The sequence below is a fragment of the Alnus glutinosa genome, chromosome 14, assembly GCF_958979055.1.
Source record: "Alnus glutinosa chromosome 14, dhAlnGlut1.1, whole genome shotgun sequence".
Lineage (NCBI taxonomy): Eukaryota > Viridiplantae > Streptophyta > Magnoliopsida > Fagales > Betulaceae > Alnus > Alnus glutinosa.
In genome coordinates, this window is record NC_084899.1 from 19,831,839 (window position 1) to 19,856,049 (window position 24,211).

At 36.0% G+C, this 24,211-nt stretch overlaps 1 protein-coding gene and 1 long non-coding RNA gene across 5 annotated transcripts; one reads left to right on the forward strand and one right to left on the reverse strand.

Annotated features, from left to right (window-relative positions):
* Positions 1-2,315: 2,315 nt before the first annotated feature.
* On the reverse strand, positions 2,316-9,802 carry LOC133857759 (uncharacterized). Of its 4 annotated transcripts, none has more exons than XR_009898372.1 (5): positions 9,295-9,802; positions 5,676-6,176; positions 5,379-5,491; positions 2,841-2,976; positions 2,316-2,743 (listed from the first exon to the last, which is right to left on the reverse strand). It is a non-coding gene; the product is annotated as an uncharacterized LOC133857759 (long non-coding RNA). The 4 variants fall into 4 exon arrangements; XR_009898374.1 differs by lacking the exon at positions 5,676-6,176 and adding an exon at positions 8,729-8,846 and having other exon boundaries at positions 9,295-9,798; XR_009898375.1 differs by lacking the exon at positions 5,676-6,176 and having other exon boundaries at positions 9,295-9,794.
* A 2,488-nt stretch (positions 9,803-12,290) lies between these two features.
* LOC133856792 (uncharacterized) lies at positions 12,291-13,514 on the forward strand. Its single transcript, XM_062291840.1, has one exon. It carries the CDS (start codon positions 12,291-12,293, stop codon positions 13,512-13,514), a length of 1,224 nt encoding a protein of 407 aa, XP_062147824.1.
* The last annotated feature ends 10,697 nt before the right edge of the window (positions 13,515-24,211 follow it).

The following is a 24,211-nucleotide window of genomic DNA, read 5'->3' on the forward strand; positions in this document are numbered from 1 at the left end:
TGTAATTTTAATATTAATTTTAACATTTTTGAATATTTTATTTTTTGAAGACATGCCAAAGATCGCTAGTAGATGAACTGGACATAAGTGAAGATCCGTTGCTTTTTTCAACTGATGTGCAGCATGACCAAGTGATTGAAACACAACATAGTGTACTTACACAGGTACTGAAAGGAGGGAAAAAAAAGTTCATATACGTGCATTTGATTCATACATGTTGACGAATAGTTTAATTTCATATATATTAATCGTTCGATGTATTTGTTTCAAACGTTTGGGAATTCACAATCGTCATGTATTTTCGAATGAGATTCTATATACTTGTCGTAAGTGGTAAGGTCTCTTTGATTAAAGTAAATTCGATCTTTATTTCAATTATAGAGTCACTCAGGTTTGTTTTCCGTCAAGTGAAACCTTTAGTTTTTTTATTTTTTATTTTGTTAATTGTTTTTTTTCTTAAGTTTCGTAGGTAAGCACAATGTTTTGAAGTTTCTGTTTGATTACTTGAAAACTGTTTGGTTCTTTTAAGCTTGTCTTGTTAGTTCTCAAACTACCTCCGTTTAAATTGTTGCATCCTACATAAACTTTGTCACCACTTAGCAAAGGATCCAAGACGAGGAGCTCTTTTTTTTTTTACTTTTTGATCTTTGTTTGGATGGCAAACATCAGTGTAACTGGGTTATAAGGAGTTAAAAGAAGGGTCAATAAATTAATAAATCTCTTTGTTTTTTTGATAAAACTATTTGGACAATCCTGGAAACTTCAGAAGAAGCCTTATATTTTTCGTGGCCATATTTTGTCACATGACATGGTTATGGTTATTGAGACATACAAAGATTCAACTCATGTTTGTCTCTGTTCCATCAACGTAACTTTTCCATTATCTGATTTGCTTTGTGTAAATTGATTTTTCTCTTTTTGTCCCTGCAGATTTTCTGTGAATTTGATTGGGAGTTGGATGAACTTGAGGTACAAAATTAGCTTTTGGATTTTATTTTATTTTTTTGGGCAAAGGAACTGGATGATATTGTAGCTTACTATGTAATTCATTTTAGTTAGCAATCTATGTTTTGGTTTTTGTTTGTAGAGAGATGGTTTTTGTTTACAAACTCTCCTATTACAGGTCTGATTTTGCTTTCAAGGCTTGTGGAGAGGAACTTCTTGTGGTGGGCGGGCAACGAGGTCCACAAGGCGAAGGCATTGTGCTTAACTCTTGGTCTCCTGAGTCCGGGATCAAGGATGGAACCTTGGATTGGAAGGTTTTTGGTGTGAAGGAGCATGTTGGTGTGAAGGGTGCTTCTGTGTGCATTTATCTTATTGACTAGAATTAATTGTCACAGAGATAGCTTTTGTCTAGCTGGAAAACCTGCTTGAATTTGAATGCATTACTTTCATGTTTCTGCATTTTATTTGCTTTTGAGGAACTAAGTAGTGTCACTTTGGTAGCGCTTTGTTGTCTGTCTTAAACTAATATGTTGAGATCATGATGAGACGACACTAGTATGATTCAGAATGGTTATTTCTTGTATTTTAGGGGATTGTTGGAGCATGTGAAGTATATTCATGCGATTGTTCTGTATTTGGTTAGATTACTTCAGAAGTGTAGTAGGGAACTGTAATTTTTATCTTCAAGATTTTCTTGGCTAGCAAAATGATTATTAGATCTTTTTATGTTGCTGTATCTTGATGTTCAGTGCTACATGGTATCTCTCACATGATGTTCATTTGCGACACAAAGAGGGGCAAATGGGCGCTAATACTTGTGCTGCTCGGTTTAGATAGGCTCTGCACCCTGCATGCACAATTTGGGCGGCTAATTGCATGGAATCTTGGACCCGTGTTAACATATGATATCTACACGATGTTCATTTTAATGAAAAGTGAGCGTGCCAAAAGAGTGACGAGTCGGGTGTAAACGACATTTAAACATAGACTTCTTTTTTTTCTTTCTTTTTTTAATTGAATAGATCGAGCCTATATACAACACAAAGTCAATCAGAAGAAAAGCAAACGCATTAGAACGGAGGCATCCAATTTGGATTGAGGTTGGCATTAGAATCATGTTCCCCCTGAGATTGGAATTAAAAAAGGAGTAGGACTAAGATCTCTTGTAAGTTGTAAGCTCTAGCTATCACCAAAATCTTACCTCCACCTTCAGTCAAAATTCAAATTCGTCGACCTTTTTGTGCATGGTCAAACTCATCTATTTTCATCATGGCATCTCCACACAAAAAAATAAAAAGAAATAATAATAATTAGAACCTAAACATACGATACATTCAATAGTGTAGAACCAAATTCATTTGAAGCAAAAGGTCACAGTCATCAATTAAGTTTAACATACATTTAGGAAATTCGTACAAACAGAAAAAAGTCAAAAGTCTTTTACAACTGAATTGTTTTCATAATTTCATTTTAACATCAAGTTAGTATGTCTAAGTTCACTATAACTACAAAAATAAAAGGCTAACAGCAAAATGACAACTAACAACAAAACACGAAACATCTTCTCGTTACGTTGCGCTAATTGTTCCTTACATTTTTTTTCAATCAATTCCTCAACTTTCTCCTCCATTTCTTTCAAATGTTGCGCTAATTGTTCCTTGCATTTTTTTTTCAATTAATTCCTCAACTTTGTCATTGTCAGCCTGTCTTCTCTCCTCCATCTCTTTCAGATATTGCGCTAATCCCTTCTCGTATGCAGACATCTTCTTATCCCATTCAAAAAAATCACAATCACCGGCTTTCAGCATGAAAAAAACAGGGGTCAACAAAAATGTCATGAACTACTAACGACAAAATATAACACACAACTAATTTCAAAATATAACAAAAATTACCTTGTAGTTATTACATCCATACCACTTTTTAGCGGGATTGGATGTGGTCCAAGAGTACCTTAGACGTGCAGGAATTCCACACTTACATAACGGATGACCGCTTGACAAATCACTTGTTGTAGACATTTACTTGTGCCTAAATTCAGAAGCACATGACATGAGAATCTTCTATATATTGAATTGGGGGGCTAAATATATGTTACTCAAACAAGAAATATATAATCATAACCTTTAGATAAGTGACAAGCTCAGATTCCACCAAAATCCATCTAACATAATAAAAACCAAAAAATCCTCAAATTCTACCAATCTTCTATGCATACGGTTATTAACGAATAACTAGGAGGATCAGAAAATAAAATAAAGAAATAACGAAGCACAAGCACACAAAAACTGATCATATGAAAATCATTTTGTTTTCTTTAAGATAAGATCATTCCATAATGCTGGACATGTCAAGGTACGCAATATACAAAACTCTAACCCTCTATCACGGATAGCAAAACGCAGAAGATTTCCAGAATGCAACTCTGACTGAAAATTGAAGAAATTTAAGATACATAGAGTAAGGAATTGGCTTGTTAAACAAAAATAATGATGAAAATCATATGGAGACTTGGCATACATGACCATGAATAACTTGACTCAGCACAAACTCTCAGATACACCAGCATTGAACTCTCAGATACAATCTAGGTTTCACAATCCACATAACACAAAAAACCACAAATCACAGCAAGGAACTAAAAAACCACAAATCACAGCAAGGAACTAAAAAAAGCAAATCCGGGCAACATGTTCATTGTTGATGCAGGTGCCACGTTACCAGGTATCCCCATTTTCTCTTCTCTTTGAAATTCATGTTATCTAATGACATACAACTTTGTATTAATGAGATAAGTCAGTATTCTGGCCAAAATTTGTTTTGTTGATTTCCTTTATAGAATATTCTATCAAATACTTCAGTGCCTTATCAACATCGCAAGTAAACTGGTTGGAGGAAAGATATATGGTAGTTTATATGGGTGATCTATTATTTCCATGTATATTAGATGAAAACCGACCAATTATTTTTGCTGAAATGGAAACCCGCCTATTAGATTATAAGTTGATCCAAGGGTTGGTTGTGACTTTCATGTCATTGATATAGGATAAAATGTGATTTCTAGCATTACTATTTACCATGTGGTATTATTTTTCTAATTTCTTTTATCTGATCAACATCTTCTGAAATTTTTAGGGTATTTTATTACATGAATTTTTTCAAATCTCAACCATTGTTTTCAAGTTGAATGGTTGAAGTTTTGTCAGTTAGAAGCATTTATCACTTCTGAAATACTGAAAAATATGAAAGAGCAGCCCCTCTGCAAACCACCTTTCAAGCTTCTGAAGCCTGTTTTAGGGACACAAACAACCTTAAAATCTAATTCATGAGCATTCGTTACAAGTAGATTGATAGCCAAAAGACTGGATGCAGGGCTTCTAAAATCATGAAAAATGGCAAATTTTCATGTCTTCATGGCCAGTGATGCCGAATGACAATTTGTCCACATAGCACAAATGTGGGAAGTGAAGTTTACATAATGATGAACGACCCTTCCAAAATAAAGACATAACCCCCAATTTCAACTACTATATCTACCCAATATAATTATAAATACGAAAAACTTAATGAATTTTCATCACTTCTGTAATTTTTCCTAAAACTCAAAATTTAGTGTATTGAACTTTAATTTTTGGCAATCTTACCCCGCCTTTTAGGGTTTGGGGTTAAATTAGACAGTAAAAGTGTAAAATGGTCTACAAAGTTTGGATAAGAGAGGCTTGAAAGAAAACTTTAGCAAGTCCATTAAGCCTACTTGATATCTAACAAGATCATCACAAGGTAAGAGTGAGAACACCATTAACCATTCCGTGAATAGATTATCCAATCAAGAGCTATTTCCCAACTGAGGATTTATTTTGGGCATGGGTGGTACAGTTAAACCTGCACAAGACTAGTACACAGGTTGGGCGCCCTTATTTAAAAATATTATTATCTTGCATTATATTATACAATTAGTTGTGTACTCGACGAAGATGCATATACTAGACAATAGTTTGGTTATACTCATCCTAGATTCCTAAGAAACAAACAAATAAAGTAACTATATTGATCCAAAGTATCAACAAAATTAATCAAAAGCTAGTGTGTACGGTCTTTGGATGAGACAGGAAATAATGGCATGCCTTCAATAACGGCAAAAATTGCTGGACAGGGCTGTGAAAATAAGGATAACAGGTTTGATGTCTTATTTGAAGGCAGAACTTACGAGATAAAGAAGGGATTATGATCACTTAAGCCAACTAATTGAAGAAAATAATAAATCGATACAAAATTTCCTCTTTCCTTTCTATTATACTACAATAAACACTGTCACAATAAAATAGTATTAATACTACCATGCTTTAAGTTGGTTAGTTTTGGGTTCAGCGTACAAGGGATTCATATCCCAAAAGGAAAAAGAGGAATTTAAACTCACCACTGTGAGAGATTACCTGGAAAGGAAATGAGCTGAACCGAGCTCGATGAGATCCCCAATCAACGCAAAAATCTGCTCCCCCGGTTCAAGGATCTAGAAGCTCAAGCTTTTGGGTATTGGCTTCTGAAGCTTCATGTTTCATAGGGGTTTTTCAGTTTACAATCAATGTTTCACAATCCACATAACACAAACATGTAAGAAGGCATTTTATAACTGGAAACCCAATAGCAAAAAACTACAAATCACAGCAAGGAACTAAAGAAAGCAACTCTGAAAACAACTGAAAAAACGCAAAAATGGGGGAGATCGGTACCAGAGCCGGAAATGGGGGAAATCTGGGCCGGAAATGGGTCGCCGGAACCCTAAGTTTTGGCCGGAGGTGGAGAACGACGGTGGAGAACGAATGGTCGAATAGTCGCTGCCGGAACTGGAAGAACGACGGAGTTGGGTCGTGCGTTGAGAACGGCGGTGGCGGGTCGTTCTGGGCCGAAAATGGGTCGCCGGAACCCTAAGTTTTGGCTGGAGGTGGAGAACGACGGTGGAGAACGAATGGTCGCTGCCGGAACTGGAAGAACGACGGAGTTGGGTCATGCGTTGAGAACGACGGTGCCGGGTAGTGCGGTGGCGGGTCGTGCGTGGAGAACGGAGACGGCGGGTCGTGCGTTGAGAACGGCGACGCCGGGTCGTACGTTGAGAACGGCGGTGGCGGGTCGTGCATGGAGAACGACGGTGGCGGGTCGTTCTTCGCGGTCGACGGTGGGAAGAAAATGGGCAAATGGAGAGAGGGAGGGAAAAAATGGGGGGAAGCTCTGAACTGAAATGAAGAAAATGAGAATAGATATCGACAACCTATTTTCAAAATTTGAAATTTTTTTTTTATTATTATTTTTATTTTTTATAAAAAATCAAAAAAAAAAAAAAGTATAAAACTGGCATGGCCCTTTCCACGTAGGAAAGGGCCGGGCAGAGGCCGGTAAGATGGCCCCTGCCTATCATTACTCAACTGTCTAATACCCATCGCATTCTTGCCACAAGAAGAACTTCCGAAATTGTCCCAGCTTTTAGAAGAAAACATTTACTTCTACTTTTGCTGCTTCGTTTTATCTTCATCCTTTCATGAGTCATTCATTTCTACTGAGAAAACTATGGCATCAAGAGAGCCCTTGATGATGCAAATGAGAAGCAACTTACTAATCGTCTCTCTCTCTCTCTCTCTCTCTCTCTCTCTCTCTCTCTCTCTCTCTCTCTCTCTCTCTCTCAATTCCAATAGCCGAATCGAGTCGAGCCAAATGCCTTATTAGGCACTCAACTCGGCTAATCGACGAGCTAGAGCTTGAGCTTGCATAAGGTTTTTCCCTTGGCAAGCCGAGCCGAGCCGAGCCTAGGTTTCTAAGCTCGAGCTCTTGTATGAAGCAAACAAGTCGAGCTCGCACAGGTACTACTCGCCCGAGCTCAGCTCGTTTACATCCCTAATTGGAGTGATAGGCCAATAATCACAAGTTAGTTAAAGCTTTAAAAAACCAATTTTAACTTTTGCACCACGTAAATCTTAGTATAACATCTCTTGAACTTAATCATAAGACATGGTTTAGACATAACACCATGCTTCTTTACTAGTCTCATTGGTCACAAAGCTTTCTCAGCTAAGTCTTTTCTCTTGCAGACACATTTGCACCATATAGCCTTATTTTCCCTAGTAATTTTACTACTCCCAAGTTTTACTTTTTTGTGGTGACTCCACCTCTTTCGGCATATCATTCTAAACAAATGATAGAATTTCTAGGTGTAACGCTCTGCCTTTTACAAAAAGGCGTAAGTGAAAATTTTGAATTTTCACGTGACATTACGACATCATCAGAGTTAAGATTTGGCAACGGAATAGTAATAATATATATATATATATATATATATATATATATATATATATATATATATATATATATATATATATATATATATATATATATATATATATATATATATATATATATATATATATATATATATATACTTTGAATTAAATAAACACATCAGAACTTCTAACTGAAATACCTCAAAAAAGATAGGTAAAGTGTAACTGAATAATTACACTTAAAGATAGTAATTGTGCCACATGTAGCACATATAATTTACAAACCAAAACAACTAGAATATTATTATTACACACCAACAGAAATATAAATATCGTTTTAATTATAATATAATAATAGACTAAAACTTAATAGTCCATAAAATGAGAGGCAGGCAAGCTAGCCTCAAACACTGCCATCAAAATCCACCTAAGAATCTAGGTAATCATGATATTCCTTCTCCTCCTATCATGTAATAATATATAATATAAAAAGAAACAATAATACAAAAATACCTAAGTGAGTCCGCTGTTTCCAATAATATAATGAATGCTGATTTATTTATGAAATGCAACACAATGTATATGATAATCACATGTATACGCAATATATAGTCTACGGTCTCGAATCATAGGCATAGATTGATTATAAACATAACCATAAAGCAGTAATGTGACAATATTGTATGCAGAGTTTTAAACATCATCTTTTTCCACTCCTTTGTTGGCCTAGGCACAGTTAGCGTCTTATTTGAAGTCTAGACTTCCTTACATTTAACTTTTAATTATATTTGTTTGGGAGCCTAGGCTCCTGGAAACCTAGGTCTTCCCTGGTGATCTAGATACACTAGTTTTTGTATTTATTATTCTCTTTTTCGGCACTTTTACATTCACTGCACCTAGGCAACCAGTGAATCCTCATGTACAACAGGTACCTAGATTCCCAACTTGTTATTAAACATATTATTAAAATAATAAAATATGCAAAGTCATATGCACAAACAAATAAATAAAACAGTAATCACAATCTTATAGAAAAATCCACCAGCATCACTCTCAGTAAATATAAAAATACTTACAACCCTTCAGTGTAGCCTCTTTACTCATCTTTTGCAATAAATATTTACACATTTATATGTTATCATCATCAGGAATATTAATTATTTTTACTTTACACAATATGTTTTAGTCTTAATATTAATTTCCAATAATAACACTTAAACCCCTTTTTTGTGTAAAATTACCAAAACTCATTCGATTGGAACAATACCTAGAAAATATTCACAATAGAGTAGTAATTATTTGTGTAACTTAAATACACCTAATATAAGTACCCAACTCCAAATTTTCACAAGCAACCAAGAGTATCTAACTTCGTCATATTAGAACAATATTTAAACAGAAAATCATGCTTCCAAAATCACAAGGCCAACAAAATAGGGGGTAATTAAGCATCAAACCTAAAACACAGTCAATACATACATAAACACTGTCGGGACCAACAAAACACCCAATACCATAATATCACAAACACAACTCCCACTCATAATCAATTTCCAGCTTCCAAAATCATCACCACCGGGACAAGAGGAATTCAGGTAACACACCTCAAGCTCCAAAACCACATGGCCAGCACTGGGAACACAAGCAATAAATCAGCTACACGGGTTCAACAAACAGTACCAAATTACAAAGGACACCCAAACACACACACACACATGCTTGTTTGATTAACAACAACACACAACCAAAAACACTAAACAACCGGTTAAAACACTCAAAACTCATCTCAAACCAAAATCAAGGTATACAAGGAATCACATGGCCAAAATCAACACAAAATCATCAAGCCATCCTACTCAAAACAGGGGATAACACAACCAATTGAAAACCACAAATACCCACTCAACCATTAGGCCAAAACCCATCAAAACCAAACAATACTCGGTCGCCAAAACTCCACACCACCGGCCGAACAACAACCCAAAAAAAAAAAAATCATCAAACACACAATCAGCAAAATAAACAATAATAAGTCCATAAATCAAGCTAATTTACAAGAATCACTAATTAGAGGATTTACCCAGAAAATCCATCAAGAAAGATGGTGAAAATGATCACGAGTCTCTTCTACATCACTCGCCAGAAACCGATCTCAAACCTTCGGAAATCATGCTCCAGGCCATCGGAATTGCTTCCTTTGGCCCATTGGTGATGACCCAACGAGGATCGGGTCTCCTATCGTCACTGGGTTCACTCGGGTTCGACGGGTCTCTCGGGTTTCCCTCAGATTCTCTCTCCCAATTTCTCTTAGTTTTCTTCTCTCCTATCAATCAGTTTCACAGCTCTCCCTCTTAATCTCTCTCTCTGCTCTCCCGATCTCTCTTCGTGTCTCTGACGAAAGAAAAGGAAGAACAAGAAAGAAAGAGGAAAGGAGAGGAGAAGAAGGAAAGGAAAAGAAGGAAAATCGAGAAAAAAAAGAAAGAAGGGAAAGAAAATAATGAAAGAGGAAGAAAGAAGAGATTCGGTGAGTGCTTACTGAAGTGGTGTGAGTTTCAGTGAAAGAGTAGTGTCTGTTATATAGGGGAGAATGGCATGGACAGCAAGTTGGTCGTTGCTGTAAAGGTGACGTGAGGAGTTAATGTACAGGTGACGATGGCAGAGGGCAATTGTGCGGTGCATTGTCCAATTAATTCTCAGTATGGGTGTGCAGAACCAGCCCAGAACCGTACCGACCCGTAAAACCAACCCCCCCCCCCCCCCCCCGCCCCTTAACAACACATACCCACGCCTATCATAAACGGATCCCAGTTCTGTTTTAGGCAAACCGCACGGCGTAGTGCGGTTTGCGGGTTAGGATTTGGAAAAAACTCGGGGACCCACCCCACACTGTCTAAATAAAAAATTTAAAAAAAAAAAAAAAAAAAAAAAAAAAAAAAAAAAACTAAAAACCCTAAAGTTAAGTTAACCCTAGACTAGAGCGCCGCCCCCCCTCATTTTTTTTTTTTTTTCAGTTTTGTCATTTCTTCCAATCTTCCAGAGAGTTTACTATCCCCCGCCGCACAGCCTTTTTCTCCAACGCCGATCTTTGTTTCTTCGACTCTTCATCTTCTTCAACCGTTCGTCTACCACACAATGAGATTTAGCCATTTTGGAGCCGCGGTTTTTGAAGACAACCCACCTAGCACGTACTGTAACTCTGTAAGTAATCATCTTATGCGTTTCCATTTATTTATTTGTCTTTGCTTTTCAGGTTTTCAATATTTCAATTCTGATAGTTTATTTCATGTTTGAATTTATTGCAGCCTGCAACTGCAAGGCTAGGGGCTCCGACAGCAGGGTTCATTTGAAGGTACCTTCTAAGATTTGTTACTGTTTGAACTTCAACTTTGTTTGGTAACTTTAGTTGGTGTTTAAGAGTTTATGGTACTGTTTTTTATTTCTTTCTCTGAGGTAATTTGATATTATTGATGGAAACACAAGATTATGTTGTTTTAGGTCATTGGTTTGCGATAATCAATGGTGTTGATGTTTTTAATTTTTATATTACTTGCTTCATTTGTTGGTCTAAATCATGTTTTTTGCAAGTTCAAGTTCGTTTCTTTGTTTGGTATGATTTAAAGTTTGTATACTTTCTTGTTCTATTTCCTTGTTGTTGTGAGGTCTTGTTCTGTTTCCTTTCTTTGTTGTGAGGGCTTGTTTTGTTTCCTTTCTTTACAGTTGTTTACTTGTTTTGGTGTTAATACTTGATGAAAAAAACAGGGGTCTGTTGCCTCTGTGAACTGGCTTCTCATAAACATCAGGCATATCAGTCTCTTTGTTGATATATGTTTGACTATTTATAGTTGTTGTAAGCTTGGGAGTATCTAAATTTCCTTAAAAAAATTTATAGCTTGACACTTGAAGTAGTTTAGCTTGCTGTTTAGCCTGTTTTTAATCTCTTAAATAAGATTATAAAAGTTCAACTTAATTATGTTTAGCTTGCTATTGATTATGTTTTTTTTTTTTTTTTCACTTAATGTAAACTCAAGTCATGGATGGTAATTCAACTGGTTGTAATAATACTATTGGTTCTAGTTCTGCGCCATTTGCACCTAGTCTTTTGGATAGAACCATGCCTCCCATGTTGAATGTGTTGGGGTTGGGGTTGGATCTACAGCAACTGTTGGCCCTCAAAATCCTAGTTCAACTCTCCCACAAAAACCTAAGAAATTTGAGCAAACATCAAAGGTTTGGGAACATTTTATTAGGTTAGAGAAGAGTGATCCCAAGGATCCTAAATCACAATGCAATTATTGTAAAACATTGTTTAGTTGTTAGAGCATTTGTAACGAGCTCCTCAAAGTTTCCTCAAATTTTGGGGAAAAAAAAATACTCTTTTGTTTTTTTGGAGATCCACTTTTTAAAGGCACCAAATATCAAACTCCCTAAATATTCTCTACTTCAAATAAATATTATTTTTTATTAGTTTTAAAACAACCACTTTCAACTACTTTTAACTATCACATGAAACCAAAATTTATTAGAAATCTCATGCTCATACAACTCCAACGCCCATCTAGCTTGTGAATGAATGACAATGGAAGCCACTAATTAATGAACATCATCTATAAATGACAATGGATGCTCTAACACCAAATCGCTCTTAATGAGCATTGATGCGTACAAAACCAATACTGTAGAATTTTTGTTCAATATCAGATGTAAATCAACCCCTTAATGGAAGTAGTTGGATGCTGCAACAACATTTTGCTCTTAATGAGTATTGATGTGTAAAAACCAAGACCTTCCAACGTTATTCAATATCAGATGGACCAACACCTTAAATGGAATTGAATGGAGGCACTCACCAACCTTCCAACATTATTCAATGTGAGATGAACCAACGCCAATGGAATTGAATGGAGGCACTCACCAACCATTTTGCTCTTAATGAGCATTGATGGGTACAAAACCAATGCTTTAATGGAAGTGGTTGGAAATACATCATAAAACCCCACCATGGATTTTGGAATAAATCAACGTCTGTGAAGGGTCACCCCTACCACTGCCGATCAGATTTGGCAAGAGCAATCCTCTATGGCTCGCTCTCTTTTTCAAAAAATACTTCTTATTGAATCTGACTCTGATGAAGAGTTAGAGATAATTGCAAAACTTGCTATGGAAGAAGAAAGATCAACATTACATAGTCCTTCTAAACGACGTCGTACATTCATCATGCGTGATACCTTGCAAGCCGGGAAAGATCTTTTTCACGACTATTTTGCTGAACGGCCATTATATCCTCACAAATATTTTCGAATGAGGTTTCAGATGAGTCGTCTTCTTTTTTGCCGTATTCAAAATGCAGTTGAAGCTCATGATATTTATTTTGTCCAACAAAGAGATGGTTCCAAAAGACTCGGTTTTTCTTCCCTTCAGAAGATTAATGCGGCACTTAGAATGCTTGCATATGGTGTTACCGCTGATTTTATGGACGAATACTTGAAGATTGGAGAACCCACTGCATTAGAGAGTCTAAAAAAATTTGTTAAAGCGGTGATTTCAATTTTTTCAGAAGAATACTTAAGGTCACCCAACAATCAAGACATCGCTAGATTATTAGCGGAAGGTGAAAAGCGTGGATTTCCAGGCATGTTGGGGAGCATTGATTACATGCACTGGAAATGGAAGAACTGTCCAACTTCATGGCAAGGTATGTATTCTGGTCATATCCATGAACCAACTATTATTTTGGAAGCAGTGGCTTCATATGATCTTTGGATATGGCATCCTTTTTTTGGGTTACCCGGGTCTCATGATGGTATAAACGTGCTAGATAGATCTTTGTTATTTTCTTACCTTGCTCAAGGACGTGCTCCTCCTGTCAACTACACAATTAATAATCATAATTATACAATGGGATACTACCTCGTTGATGGCATATATCCGCAATGGGCAACATTTGTAAAAACAATTTCATCTTCCCAAGGGAATAGGAGAAAACACTTTGCTGCAGCCCAAGAGTCGGCAAGGAAGGATGTGGAGCGTGCCTTCAGAGTACTTCAAGCACGATTTGCAATAGTACGTGGGCCTGCACGATTTTTTTACCCTGAAATGCTCAAAGACATTATGATAGCATGTGTAATTTTACATAATATGATCGTTGAAGATGAGCGAGATGACAATGGAGCAGAAGACTTCGAGTATGAACAATTCAACCAACCACTTGAACCAGTGACCTCTGGGCCTACAAATGACTTTAGGGAGTTCATTCAAAGCCATCATTGTATTAGAGATACGGAAACTCATTCTCAACTCTAGTTGGACCTTGTCGAGCACTTATGGCAACTACATAGTGAGGCATAAGAACTTGTTATGATAATTATTATATGTTATTTAGACAAACTTTTGTTATTTAGGAACTTCTCATGATCACTTTTGGTTTGTATTAATAAACTTTTGTTATTTAGTTTGCAGCTACTAATGACCTGGAAATTGCACTCTCAAGCTACAAATCTATTTGAACAGAAAACATTTGGAGAAAAAGCCTCGAGGCATAAAACTAAACCATCTCAATGGGCTTCCCTCTTCTCTTTTGAAATTCTTTAGATTAAATCCCACCCCATTCAGCTCCATAAATATCCCTTTTTTCCATTTATTCATACTCTTAATAGATCCAAACTAAAACATTCATGGGTACCTAACATACATGCGTACATAAAAGTCAAATTTGCAGTTTCTCAACACAAGCATAGTTTAATGAGCAAACAGGTTTTCATAAGTAAAAAGGGGATGAGTAAACCTACAAGTGGTCCTTGAAAAACAGCATATCCTTGAAAGACTATTTTCATTATCATAAAATTTCCTAAGCTCTTTACATGTTTTTTGGCCTTCAGCATAAGAGAACACCAAGTTAGTTACAAGGGCTGCAAGATACACAAGCAACTAGATATTCAAAACTAGAGCAGGACATAAAATAAAACATCAAGATCCACCTATGCAAAGCATCACAACTTTTAGTAGCTACAAAATTCAGCCTCTAGGGTGCACTAGCAAGATATAATAGAACTTAAACTAAAACTAGTGGCTTCAAAAGTAAAGAACTAACAAAAAAGAGAGTGATATTTTGGCTTTCAAGGATTGCCAATTTGACCTTCAAGGATTGTCTTTTTGACCTTCAAGGATTGCCTTTCTGCGTCGACGAACATATTCTTTCCCATCTTCATCTAAATGGCTTGTATCCATGAACATAAACTCTTTTTCCTCTCTCTCTTCTTTCAACCGAAACGCTTTTTCTCTCAAGCGCAATTCCCCATCTCTAAGGCGGACTTCATCTTGCTTAAAGAGCACTTCCTTTTGCTTAAGGCGCACTTCCTCTTTCTTAAGAAGAAACATCTCTTTGTCCTGCTCACGTGCTTCCTCAAATAGTCTTGTTTTCTTCTTCTTATCTTCATTTATGTCATTCAATATCACAACAACACCTAGATTCGTTTTTTCGGTATTCTTTCGTTTGTTCTTTTCGGCTTTCCGGCCTATTGGTCGCTCCAAGTTTATAAAAGCTTCGGGTGAAGCCTCGTCTTCCTCTAGATTTATTGAATCTTGAGTATTAGTACGAGATTTCACAACAGATTTTTTTTCTTTGGTTTTGTATTAGTTTCTTTATAAGCCAGCCATTTTGGATGAAACCTCAACAATAACCAACAATGTTCAAAGTGAAATGTCGTCCCTTGAAGCTCGTGATACATGAGTTTTGCCTTCCCAATCTGAAAAAATTAAAAAATTTAACCGAATTAGAATCTTTTGGAATAAATAGAACATATTCAAATTCATATTGATAAGCAGTCATAATTAGATCATACCTTATCTTGCTCATTCATACCACTTTGAGGCCTTAATTCAACTTAGGCTAAGTAACCACAAAACTTATATACCGCTTGTTGAATCACAGACCACCTATTCATTAAAGATTTCGGATTACGGTTCGAATTAAAGGTTTTGTGCCCATGAAAGTACTCCCAAATTCTACCCCAATATTTCTTATGTTTTTGTTCATTTCCTTGAACCACATCCATGGTAATTTGAATCCACGAAGATATTAGCATATTGTCTTCGTCCATGCTGAAGTTGCCACCCTGTAATGGTTTTTTGACAATGACTTCAACCTCCTCCTCCATTTGTGGTGAAGGCTCTTCATGTTCAAACATTGTACTTGTAGTTTCTATGAATAGGTCATCAACACTATCCACACTAAGAAGATTGGTGAAGTATGGGACTTGGTTTGAATCCATCCCTAAAATCAAACATCCATGGATCACAAACAGATTTTCTGGTCTCTTAGAGTATCCATTCAACTTATGACAACTAAAACAGAAATGTATTATCTCAAAACTATCTCAATTATCAAAAGAACAATGTAGATAACAAAATCCTAATCATGAACAAACAAACATAAAAGAATGGACAGCAGCAAGAGAAGGAATTACTGGTGCAAGTAATCATCAAGATCCACCTATGCAAAGCATCATAAATTTCAGTAGCTACATAAAAGAATGGACAACAGCAAGAGAAGGAATTCGGTTTGGGGGGGTGTATACAGGTCAAAAGCTTGGGGACCCATGGTCTAGAATGTGGCTTGTTTTCTACCCATCAGATTCACGCCATTGCTACCCAAAGATAAGGGACAAACTGCAGAAACAAGATCCCATAAATCAGTAAATAAGGCTTACAATCCTAATAAAAAATGGGGTAATCAATTTTATGTGGATTATCGTTATTATTGTGGTGTCAATAAGCTATGTTATATTTATTAACAAGATGCCTATGACTGCACTGACAACTTATTTTCTATTGAAAACATAGGGAAAAATCCTACAATCCAGGGCACTCAGAGTCTATTGTCGAGAAAGTACCACTGATGTTGTGCTGTGTCCATAATTGCAAGGCAAGAACATCAGAATTATTTCTAAGATTTTTTTACCAATGTAATACCAGTGTCCAATCCAAAAACTTGGAAGAGGGCAAAAGTCAGATCAACCAACCCCTTGTGGGTTAGAGTTGAAGTAGCAACATGTTCTACTACAATTTTAAACCATTTTGAATATCTCTATACCATGTCAATCCCATCAAAGCCACCTTCAGACTTAAGATAAACTTCTAAAACAACAAAACCGTATGAATCACAGTAGAAATCTCTATTACCACTCCTCTTTAATCAAGCTCATATGCAAAGAACCCATATAATTTGCACATATGAACACAGAAAAATCAATTAAAACAAGTGTCAAACATATTGTAGAATGCAGGTCTTGTTAAGTTGTTAATCCCCAGTAAAAGAACCAGAAGAATTAATTGAGAATCAAACAAAAAAATCAGGTACTATTGAAAATTTTGTGGAAAAAAAAAAAAGTAAACTAATATGACAATGATAAACCCAGATATATAAAAATTCCAGAATAAGTGACACTCACACTTACCCCCCATCCAATCAGCAAAATAAAAACATAATAAAAGATCCAAAAAGGAATCAAATCAACAAATCACATGGCAATCTAGAAATCAATAAATAAATCACAAGGCAGTCACACTTACCCCACATCCAATATCAAGAACTGTCCTTATATTTCCAGATTTCAGTGGCACAACCTGTTTTATCTCATCAACATAACCCTTCACTCCCTTGTTATTGTTATACTCATGATCAATGTTGACCCACAAGGCTACCCAATTCTGGGTCGACATAGCAAATGAACTGAGCATTGAACTTCAAAAACAATCGGTTGTATATGGCAATTGTACGTGATGTCCACAAGTGCAGCACAAACAAAATGATCCAACTCCAAATTATATTCATACATGAATCAGTCTACCTATTTGGAGGTCCGTTATATCCCTACAAGTCCTTATCACAGAAGGCATTGTATAATTATCCACTGCAAATCTCAGAAACCCACAAGCCAAATGTAACCAATAACACAAATTGCAAAATTTCACAAACCCAAAATCCTAAAACCAATATAAAACATGCCAATCAACATATCAAATACAACCCACATCAAAACAAAATCAAAAGAACCAATTTCGCACATCAAAACAAAAGCAAAAGAACTAAACCTGAGAATTGGGTACAGCAGAGAACTCACGTAGAAGAAAATGGGCCAAAAGAGATGGTTCTTGTGGAGAAGCTGGAAAGAGAGCTTGCCAAGAAACCAGGCTACGCAAGCCTCTTCGATTTGCTCTGAACAGATCCTATGAGACCTATAAACCCACAAACCAAAATCAAAATCTGAGATGAAAATCAGAACACATAAATAAACCAAATCAAATATGAGATTCAGAATCAAAACCCACAAAACAAATCAAACCAAAATCATAAACCGAATCAAACCTGAGATTCACATAAGCTTGCAAGAGGGAAGGAGCTTAACCTTTTCTTGGCTTCAGGAGATCGAGAACACGGGAAGGCTGAATAAAGAAAAAGAAAATATGAAGAGACGAGCGAAGCTTGGCTCCGCAAACCAGACGAGCAGATCTGACAATCACCAAATTTACTGTAGCACTGAGGAGCTTGCTGCGGAGGTGATTTTGAGGAAACTCAGCATAATTTGGGGAAAAAGCTTATTTGACGAGTTCATTACAAATGCTCTCACCCTAGAAGCCAAGGTATTTCATCCATGCTACAACATATCAAGAAAAGCTACAAAAAATATCCTGGTAGGTTTGATAAGTCATAAACAAAGTTGAGTTTTGAGGCTAAGAGGGAAGGATAAGGGGTAGTGGGCAAAGGAACATGTGGTAATCTTGTGATTACTAAGTATAATGCTACAAAAATAAGGGAAGCAATTTCAAAGATGATAATTGTGGATGAGTTGCCATTTAGGTTTATGGAAGGTGAAGGGTTTCAGGACTTCATGAAGACAATGGAACCTAGGTTTTCAATTCCTTCTCGTTGTACTGTGATGAGAGATTGTGTTAGGCTCTATATGTCTGAGAAGGAAAAGTTGAGAGCAATGCTTTTGACAACCGATGCTCGGGTTTGCCTTACCACTGATAGTTGGACTTCGATACAGAACCTTAATTACATGTGTATCACTGTTCATTTTATTGATAGTAATCGGAACTTACACAAAAGAATTTTAAACTTTTGTTTACTTCCTAATCATAAAGGTGAGCCATTGGGCAGAAGATTGAGTCGTGTATGCTTGAGTGGGGTATTAGTAGTATTTTCACCATCACAGTTGACAATGCTTCTTCCAATGATACCATTTTGGAATATTTGAGGAAGAGAACAGCTAATAAGACTGATGCCATATTAGAGAATCAATTTATCCATGTGAGGTGTTGTGCACAAATTTTAAATCTTATTGTGTCTGAGGGTTTGAAAGAGGTTGATGAATCCAATGTGAAGGTTAAAAGTGCGGTGAAATATTTGAAGTCTTCTCCCCAAAGATTTTAGAACTTTAAGTATTGTATGGAGAGAGAAAAACTTGTTGTCAAAGGTTTATTGTTTCTTGATGTTCCAACTAGATGGAACTATACAGTTAAGATGTTGGAAGGTGCTGAAAAATGTCAGAGTGCTTTTGATCTTTTAGAAGAGCTGTTAGAAATAATCAATGTTAATCTATCTTACTTCATAGCATGTGAATAAACAAAATATAAGTGTACCTTCATTGTTTGATGATGAGTTTTCCATCTCTGATTTTGCAACCGTTGTCCTATTTGTAGTGTGTGTAGAGGAGTCTAGTCTCTCAACCCTAATTTTCAGATGACCTAATGAAGTCTAATGGGCCAACTCCATTTATTTATAAGGTGAGAGTACATGGCTTCCTCAAGTGCTTACATAATTGGTCTAGCCCATTATGGACTCAAAATAAAAAGGGACTATGCTATTCCACCCAACAGAAGTAAATACAACAATCTCCCACTTGGACACAAAACAAACGCAAATTTGCATTTCAAAACACCGTCTAATCCAAAAGTGTTTACAAGTGACAAGTTATAATACATCGAGAGGATGCATAACATACAACAAGCACTTATAATCAAATGATCAAGACATAAAATGCAAGTATAAAACACAAATAGCACAATAGTGATCACTACATATTCATATGAAGCCAATCGAGACTCATACACAGTGTCTCGTATCACAAGACCAATGTCATAGTTCATTCAAATGCGCGCAGAACAATACATGACAACACAAAATGAGTACTCACAAATACACAAAACGCACATAACTCCCACTATCTCAATAGAACAGAAGACTCTAATAAACCCATATGAGTCACATGCTCCTGAAACACTCTAGGAGACAACCCCTCAGTTAGCAGATCCACTAACATATGTTCTGTGGGAGTATGCACAACACATATGTGAGACTCAGCTACTTTCTCTTTAACAAACCAATATCAATATGCTCGGATCGCGAAGAGCTTCCAGTGTTCCGAGAGAAAGAAACAGATGCAGAATTATCACAAAATATCTTCAGCGGCTTCGCAATGGTATCCATAATAACCAGCCCTAAGATAAAATTTTGCAGCCACATAGCCTAACATGAAGCTTGGTAACAAGCTATATACTCTACCTCCATAGTTGAGGAAGCTGTAAGCATCTGTTTGACACTTTGAAAACAACTCATCTTGCCATCATAAAAGTATATCCAGAAGTGGATCTCCTATCATCATAAAAGCCTCATCGGAATATCCCACTGCATTAAGAATATCGGACTGTTGATGTGTCAGCATAAAATCTTTAATTAGTGCCTTTCAAGTATCTCAATACTTTCTTTGCATCTGTCCAGTGACTTAAACCCAGATCACTCAAGTATCTCCCAAGTACACCTATAGCATAAGCAATATTAGGTCGTGTACACACTTGAGCATACATTAAAACTGCCCACAACTGATGCATATGGAACTGCTTGTATTTGAGTCATTTCATTATCACTCTGGGGACATTGAGACTTTGAAAATACATCACCTCTCACAATTGGTGCCTTTCTAGGAGAGTAAGACTGCATATGAAACCTACTCAAAACTTAGTGAATAAAGGTTTTCTAAGACAACTCAAGAACACCATTATTTCTGTCACGAAGAATCTGTATACCTGATACATAAAAGGCATCACCAAGGTCTTTCATATCAAAATGGGAAGACAACACACACTTAGTTTCAAATAGGAGCTCATTATTATTTGCTGCAAGCAATATATCATCCACATAAAACACAAGAAAATATATCTGCTCCCACTGACCTTTAAATATATATACATTGTTCAACAACATTTTCCTTGAAACCACAAGAGGTGACAATTCTATCAAACTTCAAATACCACTGCCTTGAAACTTGTTTAATCCCATAAATTAACCTTTCAATTCTTGGCCTAGAAATATGGTCCAAACATCTATACCACAACATAGAGAAAATCTCAATGTTCCTACTACACTTGGAAACAACCACAACATTAACGAAATAAGCACTAGAAGAAAAATGAGATAAAGAATGCATCAAGTCAATCATGTATAACCCACTACACAATATGCCAGAACCAACCACAGCAGAATTATTATAAATGATAACCATTTCATTTCCAATCTAAAAAAAATTGTATCCATATTTGTCCAAAATAGAAATAGAGATAAGGTTCATTCTAATAAAAGATACAAAAACAATTCCTTTTAAATCCAAAAAAATGCCCAGAGGCGAAAACAAGCTTTGTAGTGCCAATATATTCAACTTCAACCTCCACACCGTTTCCCATGTTCACCTTCAACTACTCATTACTCGGCTTTCTGGTGCTTTGTAATTCCTTTCTTCTCTAACCAAGCCGTATATTTCTTGCAATTTGCCTTCTTGTGCCCATACGCATGACAAAAGTTACATTTTCCTTTGAATTCTTCTATCTTAGGCTCCAAAGAGACACCTACGCCAGTTTGTTGAGAAAACTTTCTGAATTTCTTTACTTTATGTGTTTCGTTGCCACTGTTGTCGGCCTTATAAGATTTTCTCTTAAAATGTCCACTATCATTTGTCATCATAAAAACAGCATGAGATTTTCCCTTTTTTATCACCTCTTCTTCTTGTGTGACTATAGCAATCATTTCACTCAAGCTCCACTTATCTCTCTGAGCATTGTAGGTGGTCTTGAGGGCATCAAATTGAGATGGTAAGGACTCCAACACTTGCCAGACAAGAAAACTATTTGCTAGCTCAACTTTTATTTGCCTCAGCTTGTTGAAGAAATGAGTGAGCTTCATAATATGCTCACGAACTCCACTAGCACCATCATAAGTGGTAGTGGTAAGTAATTCATGAAAGTTCCCTTCTCTGCTTTGTCGAACTTAGTAAACTTATCCCCAACAGCAGCCAAAAAATTCTTATCACTATCAGTCAAAGTAATACTCTGCCTAATAGACTTGTCAATAGTGTACTTCATGATCATAAGACAAGTCCTATTGGAATGCCCCCAACGTTCATAATAGGTCTTTTCTTCAGCAGAACTTTTCTCAGTAAGTGCAGCAGGTGTCTCAACCCTCAAAGCCAAATCAAGATTCATGATAGCTAAATTGATAGTGAGAGACTCATACCAATCTTCATAATTAGTCCCCGTCAAAGTTTTGATGGCAGATAATGGGAGGACAAACCTTGATTTCCCAAAACTGAGAACATCACAACAAGACTTTATTATACATAAAAAAAAAAAAAACAAAAAACATGCACTCATATAGTCATTATATTTTTCATGCTAGAGTCACATGCACAATAGACTCTTACGCAAATTGTTTATCTCAAAATTTTATGCTAGAGTTCTACACACAATGAACTCATACACATGATAAAGCAAAACAATTAAATACAACAACTTGAGATGACCCGCTATCAAGAGGATAAGACTTAGTCATCAAGTGCAAAGTATTTAATAATTTCTTTACCGTCCTAAGCATCCTACCAAAATAATGATTTACCGATAGGGCAAATCAGTTATCCGTATGGACCTTAGTAAAATTGCAGTTCACAAAATAATCACCCCAATTAATTTATCATGATTAGTCCCATAATAGGTGAGTACATAATCAATGAAACGGCTCAATGATTTATCATGATTAGTCTCACGATAGGTGAGTACATAATCAATCCAAACCATTAGTCATATACACAAGAGCATTATCCATATTGCACTAAAATTCCAATGAAAATAAAACAAAACCCAATTATTTGTCATGATTAGTCCCACGATAGGCGGGTACATAACCAATCAAAACACCAAAAATATTCATAAACCCAGAAAAACCATTACAGTTTTGATGTACAATAATCCTTCATTGCAGTAAAGATTTTAAGAGTGTTGCAAGCAAAACAAAATTAATTAAAAAAAAATGAAGAAATAAAAACAATTATTCACTTTTGGGATTTTAACCCACTTTCGAAAATAAGGCCAGTCATATACAAATTTGCTCATAAAAGAAATATCTCATATACATATATATATATATATATATTAATTATTATCAGTCATGAGCAATATAGATTATATATATAGATATATATCTCCTGTACAAAATATGGAATAGAAAATTCCAAGTAAAAGTAGCGGGTGACATGAAACAGACAAGCCCACTATAAAATTCAATGAAATCCCACTAAACAACAAAGAAAAAAAAAAAAAAAAAAAAAAAAAAAAAAAAAAACTAAACTAAACCTCTCATTGCAGTTGGCACACATATTGTTAAAGCAAATGCAAACAAACCCAATGCATTTGCCCACCGAAGTGCAATCAAACCCACTCTCCACAATCGCCGTGTATGAACGTTCACGCTGCTGTAGTGAACATTTATACACAGCAGATCGAGCGTCTCATAACTTTATTTATTTATTTATTTTTAATAAAATAAACGGAAACCCTCAATACTGCAACGGCATAGAACTTCCTTAAAAAAAAAAGTATCACAGAACGGTGAAGAATAAAAGCAACTTAACACAGCCACAATGAAAAACAGATTGGCTCTGATACCAATTGTTAGAAATAATCAATGTTAATCTGTCTTACTTCATAGCATGTGAATAACAAGATATAAGCGTACCTTCATTGTTTGATGATGAGTTTTCCATCTTTGATTTTGCAGTCGTCGTCCTGTTTGTAGTGTGTGTAGAGGAGTCTAGTCTCTCAACCCTAATTTTCAGATGACCTAATGAAGTCTAATGGGCCAACTCCATTTATTTATAAGGTGAGAGTACATGGCTTCCTCAAGTGCTTACATAATTGGTCCAGCCCATTATGGACCCAAAATAAAAAGGGACTATGCTAGTCCACCCAACAGGAGTAAATACAACAAGAATATGATGGGAATTATGTTTCTTCGTTGTCTGATGAAAAGAATGCTAAAAAAGGTTTAGGACCTCCTACTTATGATGATTGGGCTTGTATTAGGATTTTTCTCAAGTTTCTCATACTTTTTTATGATGCCACAATGCGACTTTCAAGGTCTTTGTATGCGACTTCTAATATGTACTGGCAAGAAATTTGTGGCATTCAAATGCATATACAGTTGTATTGTGATAGTAGTAATTATGTATTGAGTTCTATGGCGGAGAGAATGATGATGAAGTATAATAAGTATTGGGGAGATTTTAATAAGGTTAATGTGTTTATGTTTCTGTCATACTTGATCCACGAATCAAATTGGGGTCATTGAAATTTTGGTTCAAGGATGTTCTTAATGAAGAGCAATGTACTAATATAGTGAAAAAATTGAAGCACTACCTTCATAAATTATATGATCACTTCGATGGAGAGACTTCATCTCAAGTTGAACATGGTAGTGCATGCCTTCAAGGTTCCTCAATGACAGAAAAAACTGAGAACCTTTTACTTCACTTCATGAACAAGTTTCATAAGTACCTAACTTTAAAAAGTGATATTCATAGCAAATCGGAGATAGATTGGTATTTGATGGAGGAGGTTGAAAAACCGACTGTGAATTTTGATATTTTAAACTGGTGGAAGCTAGGTGAACTCAACCA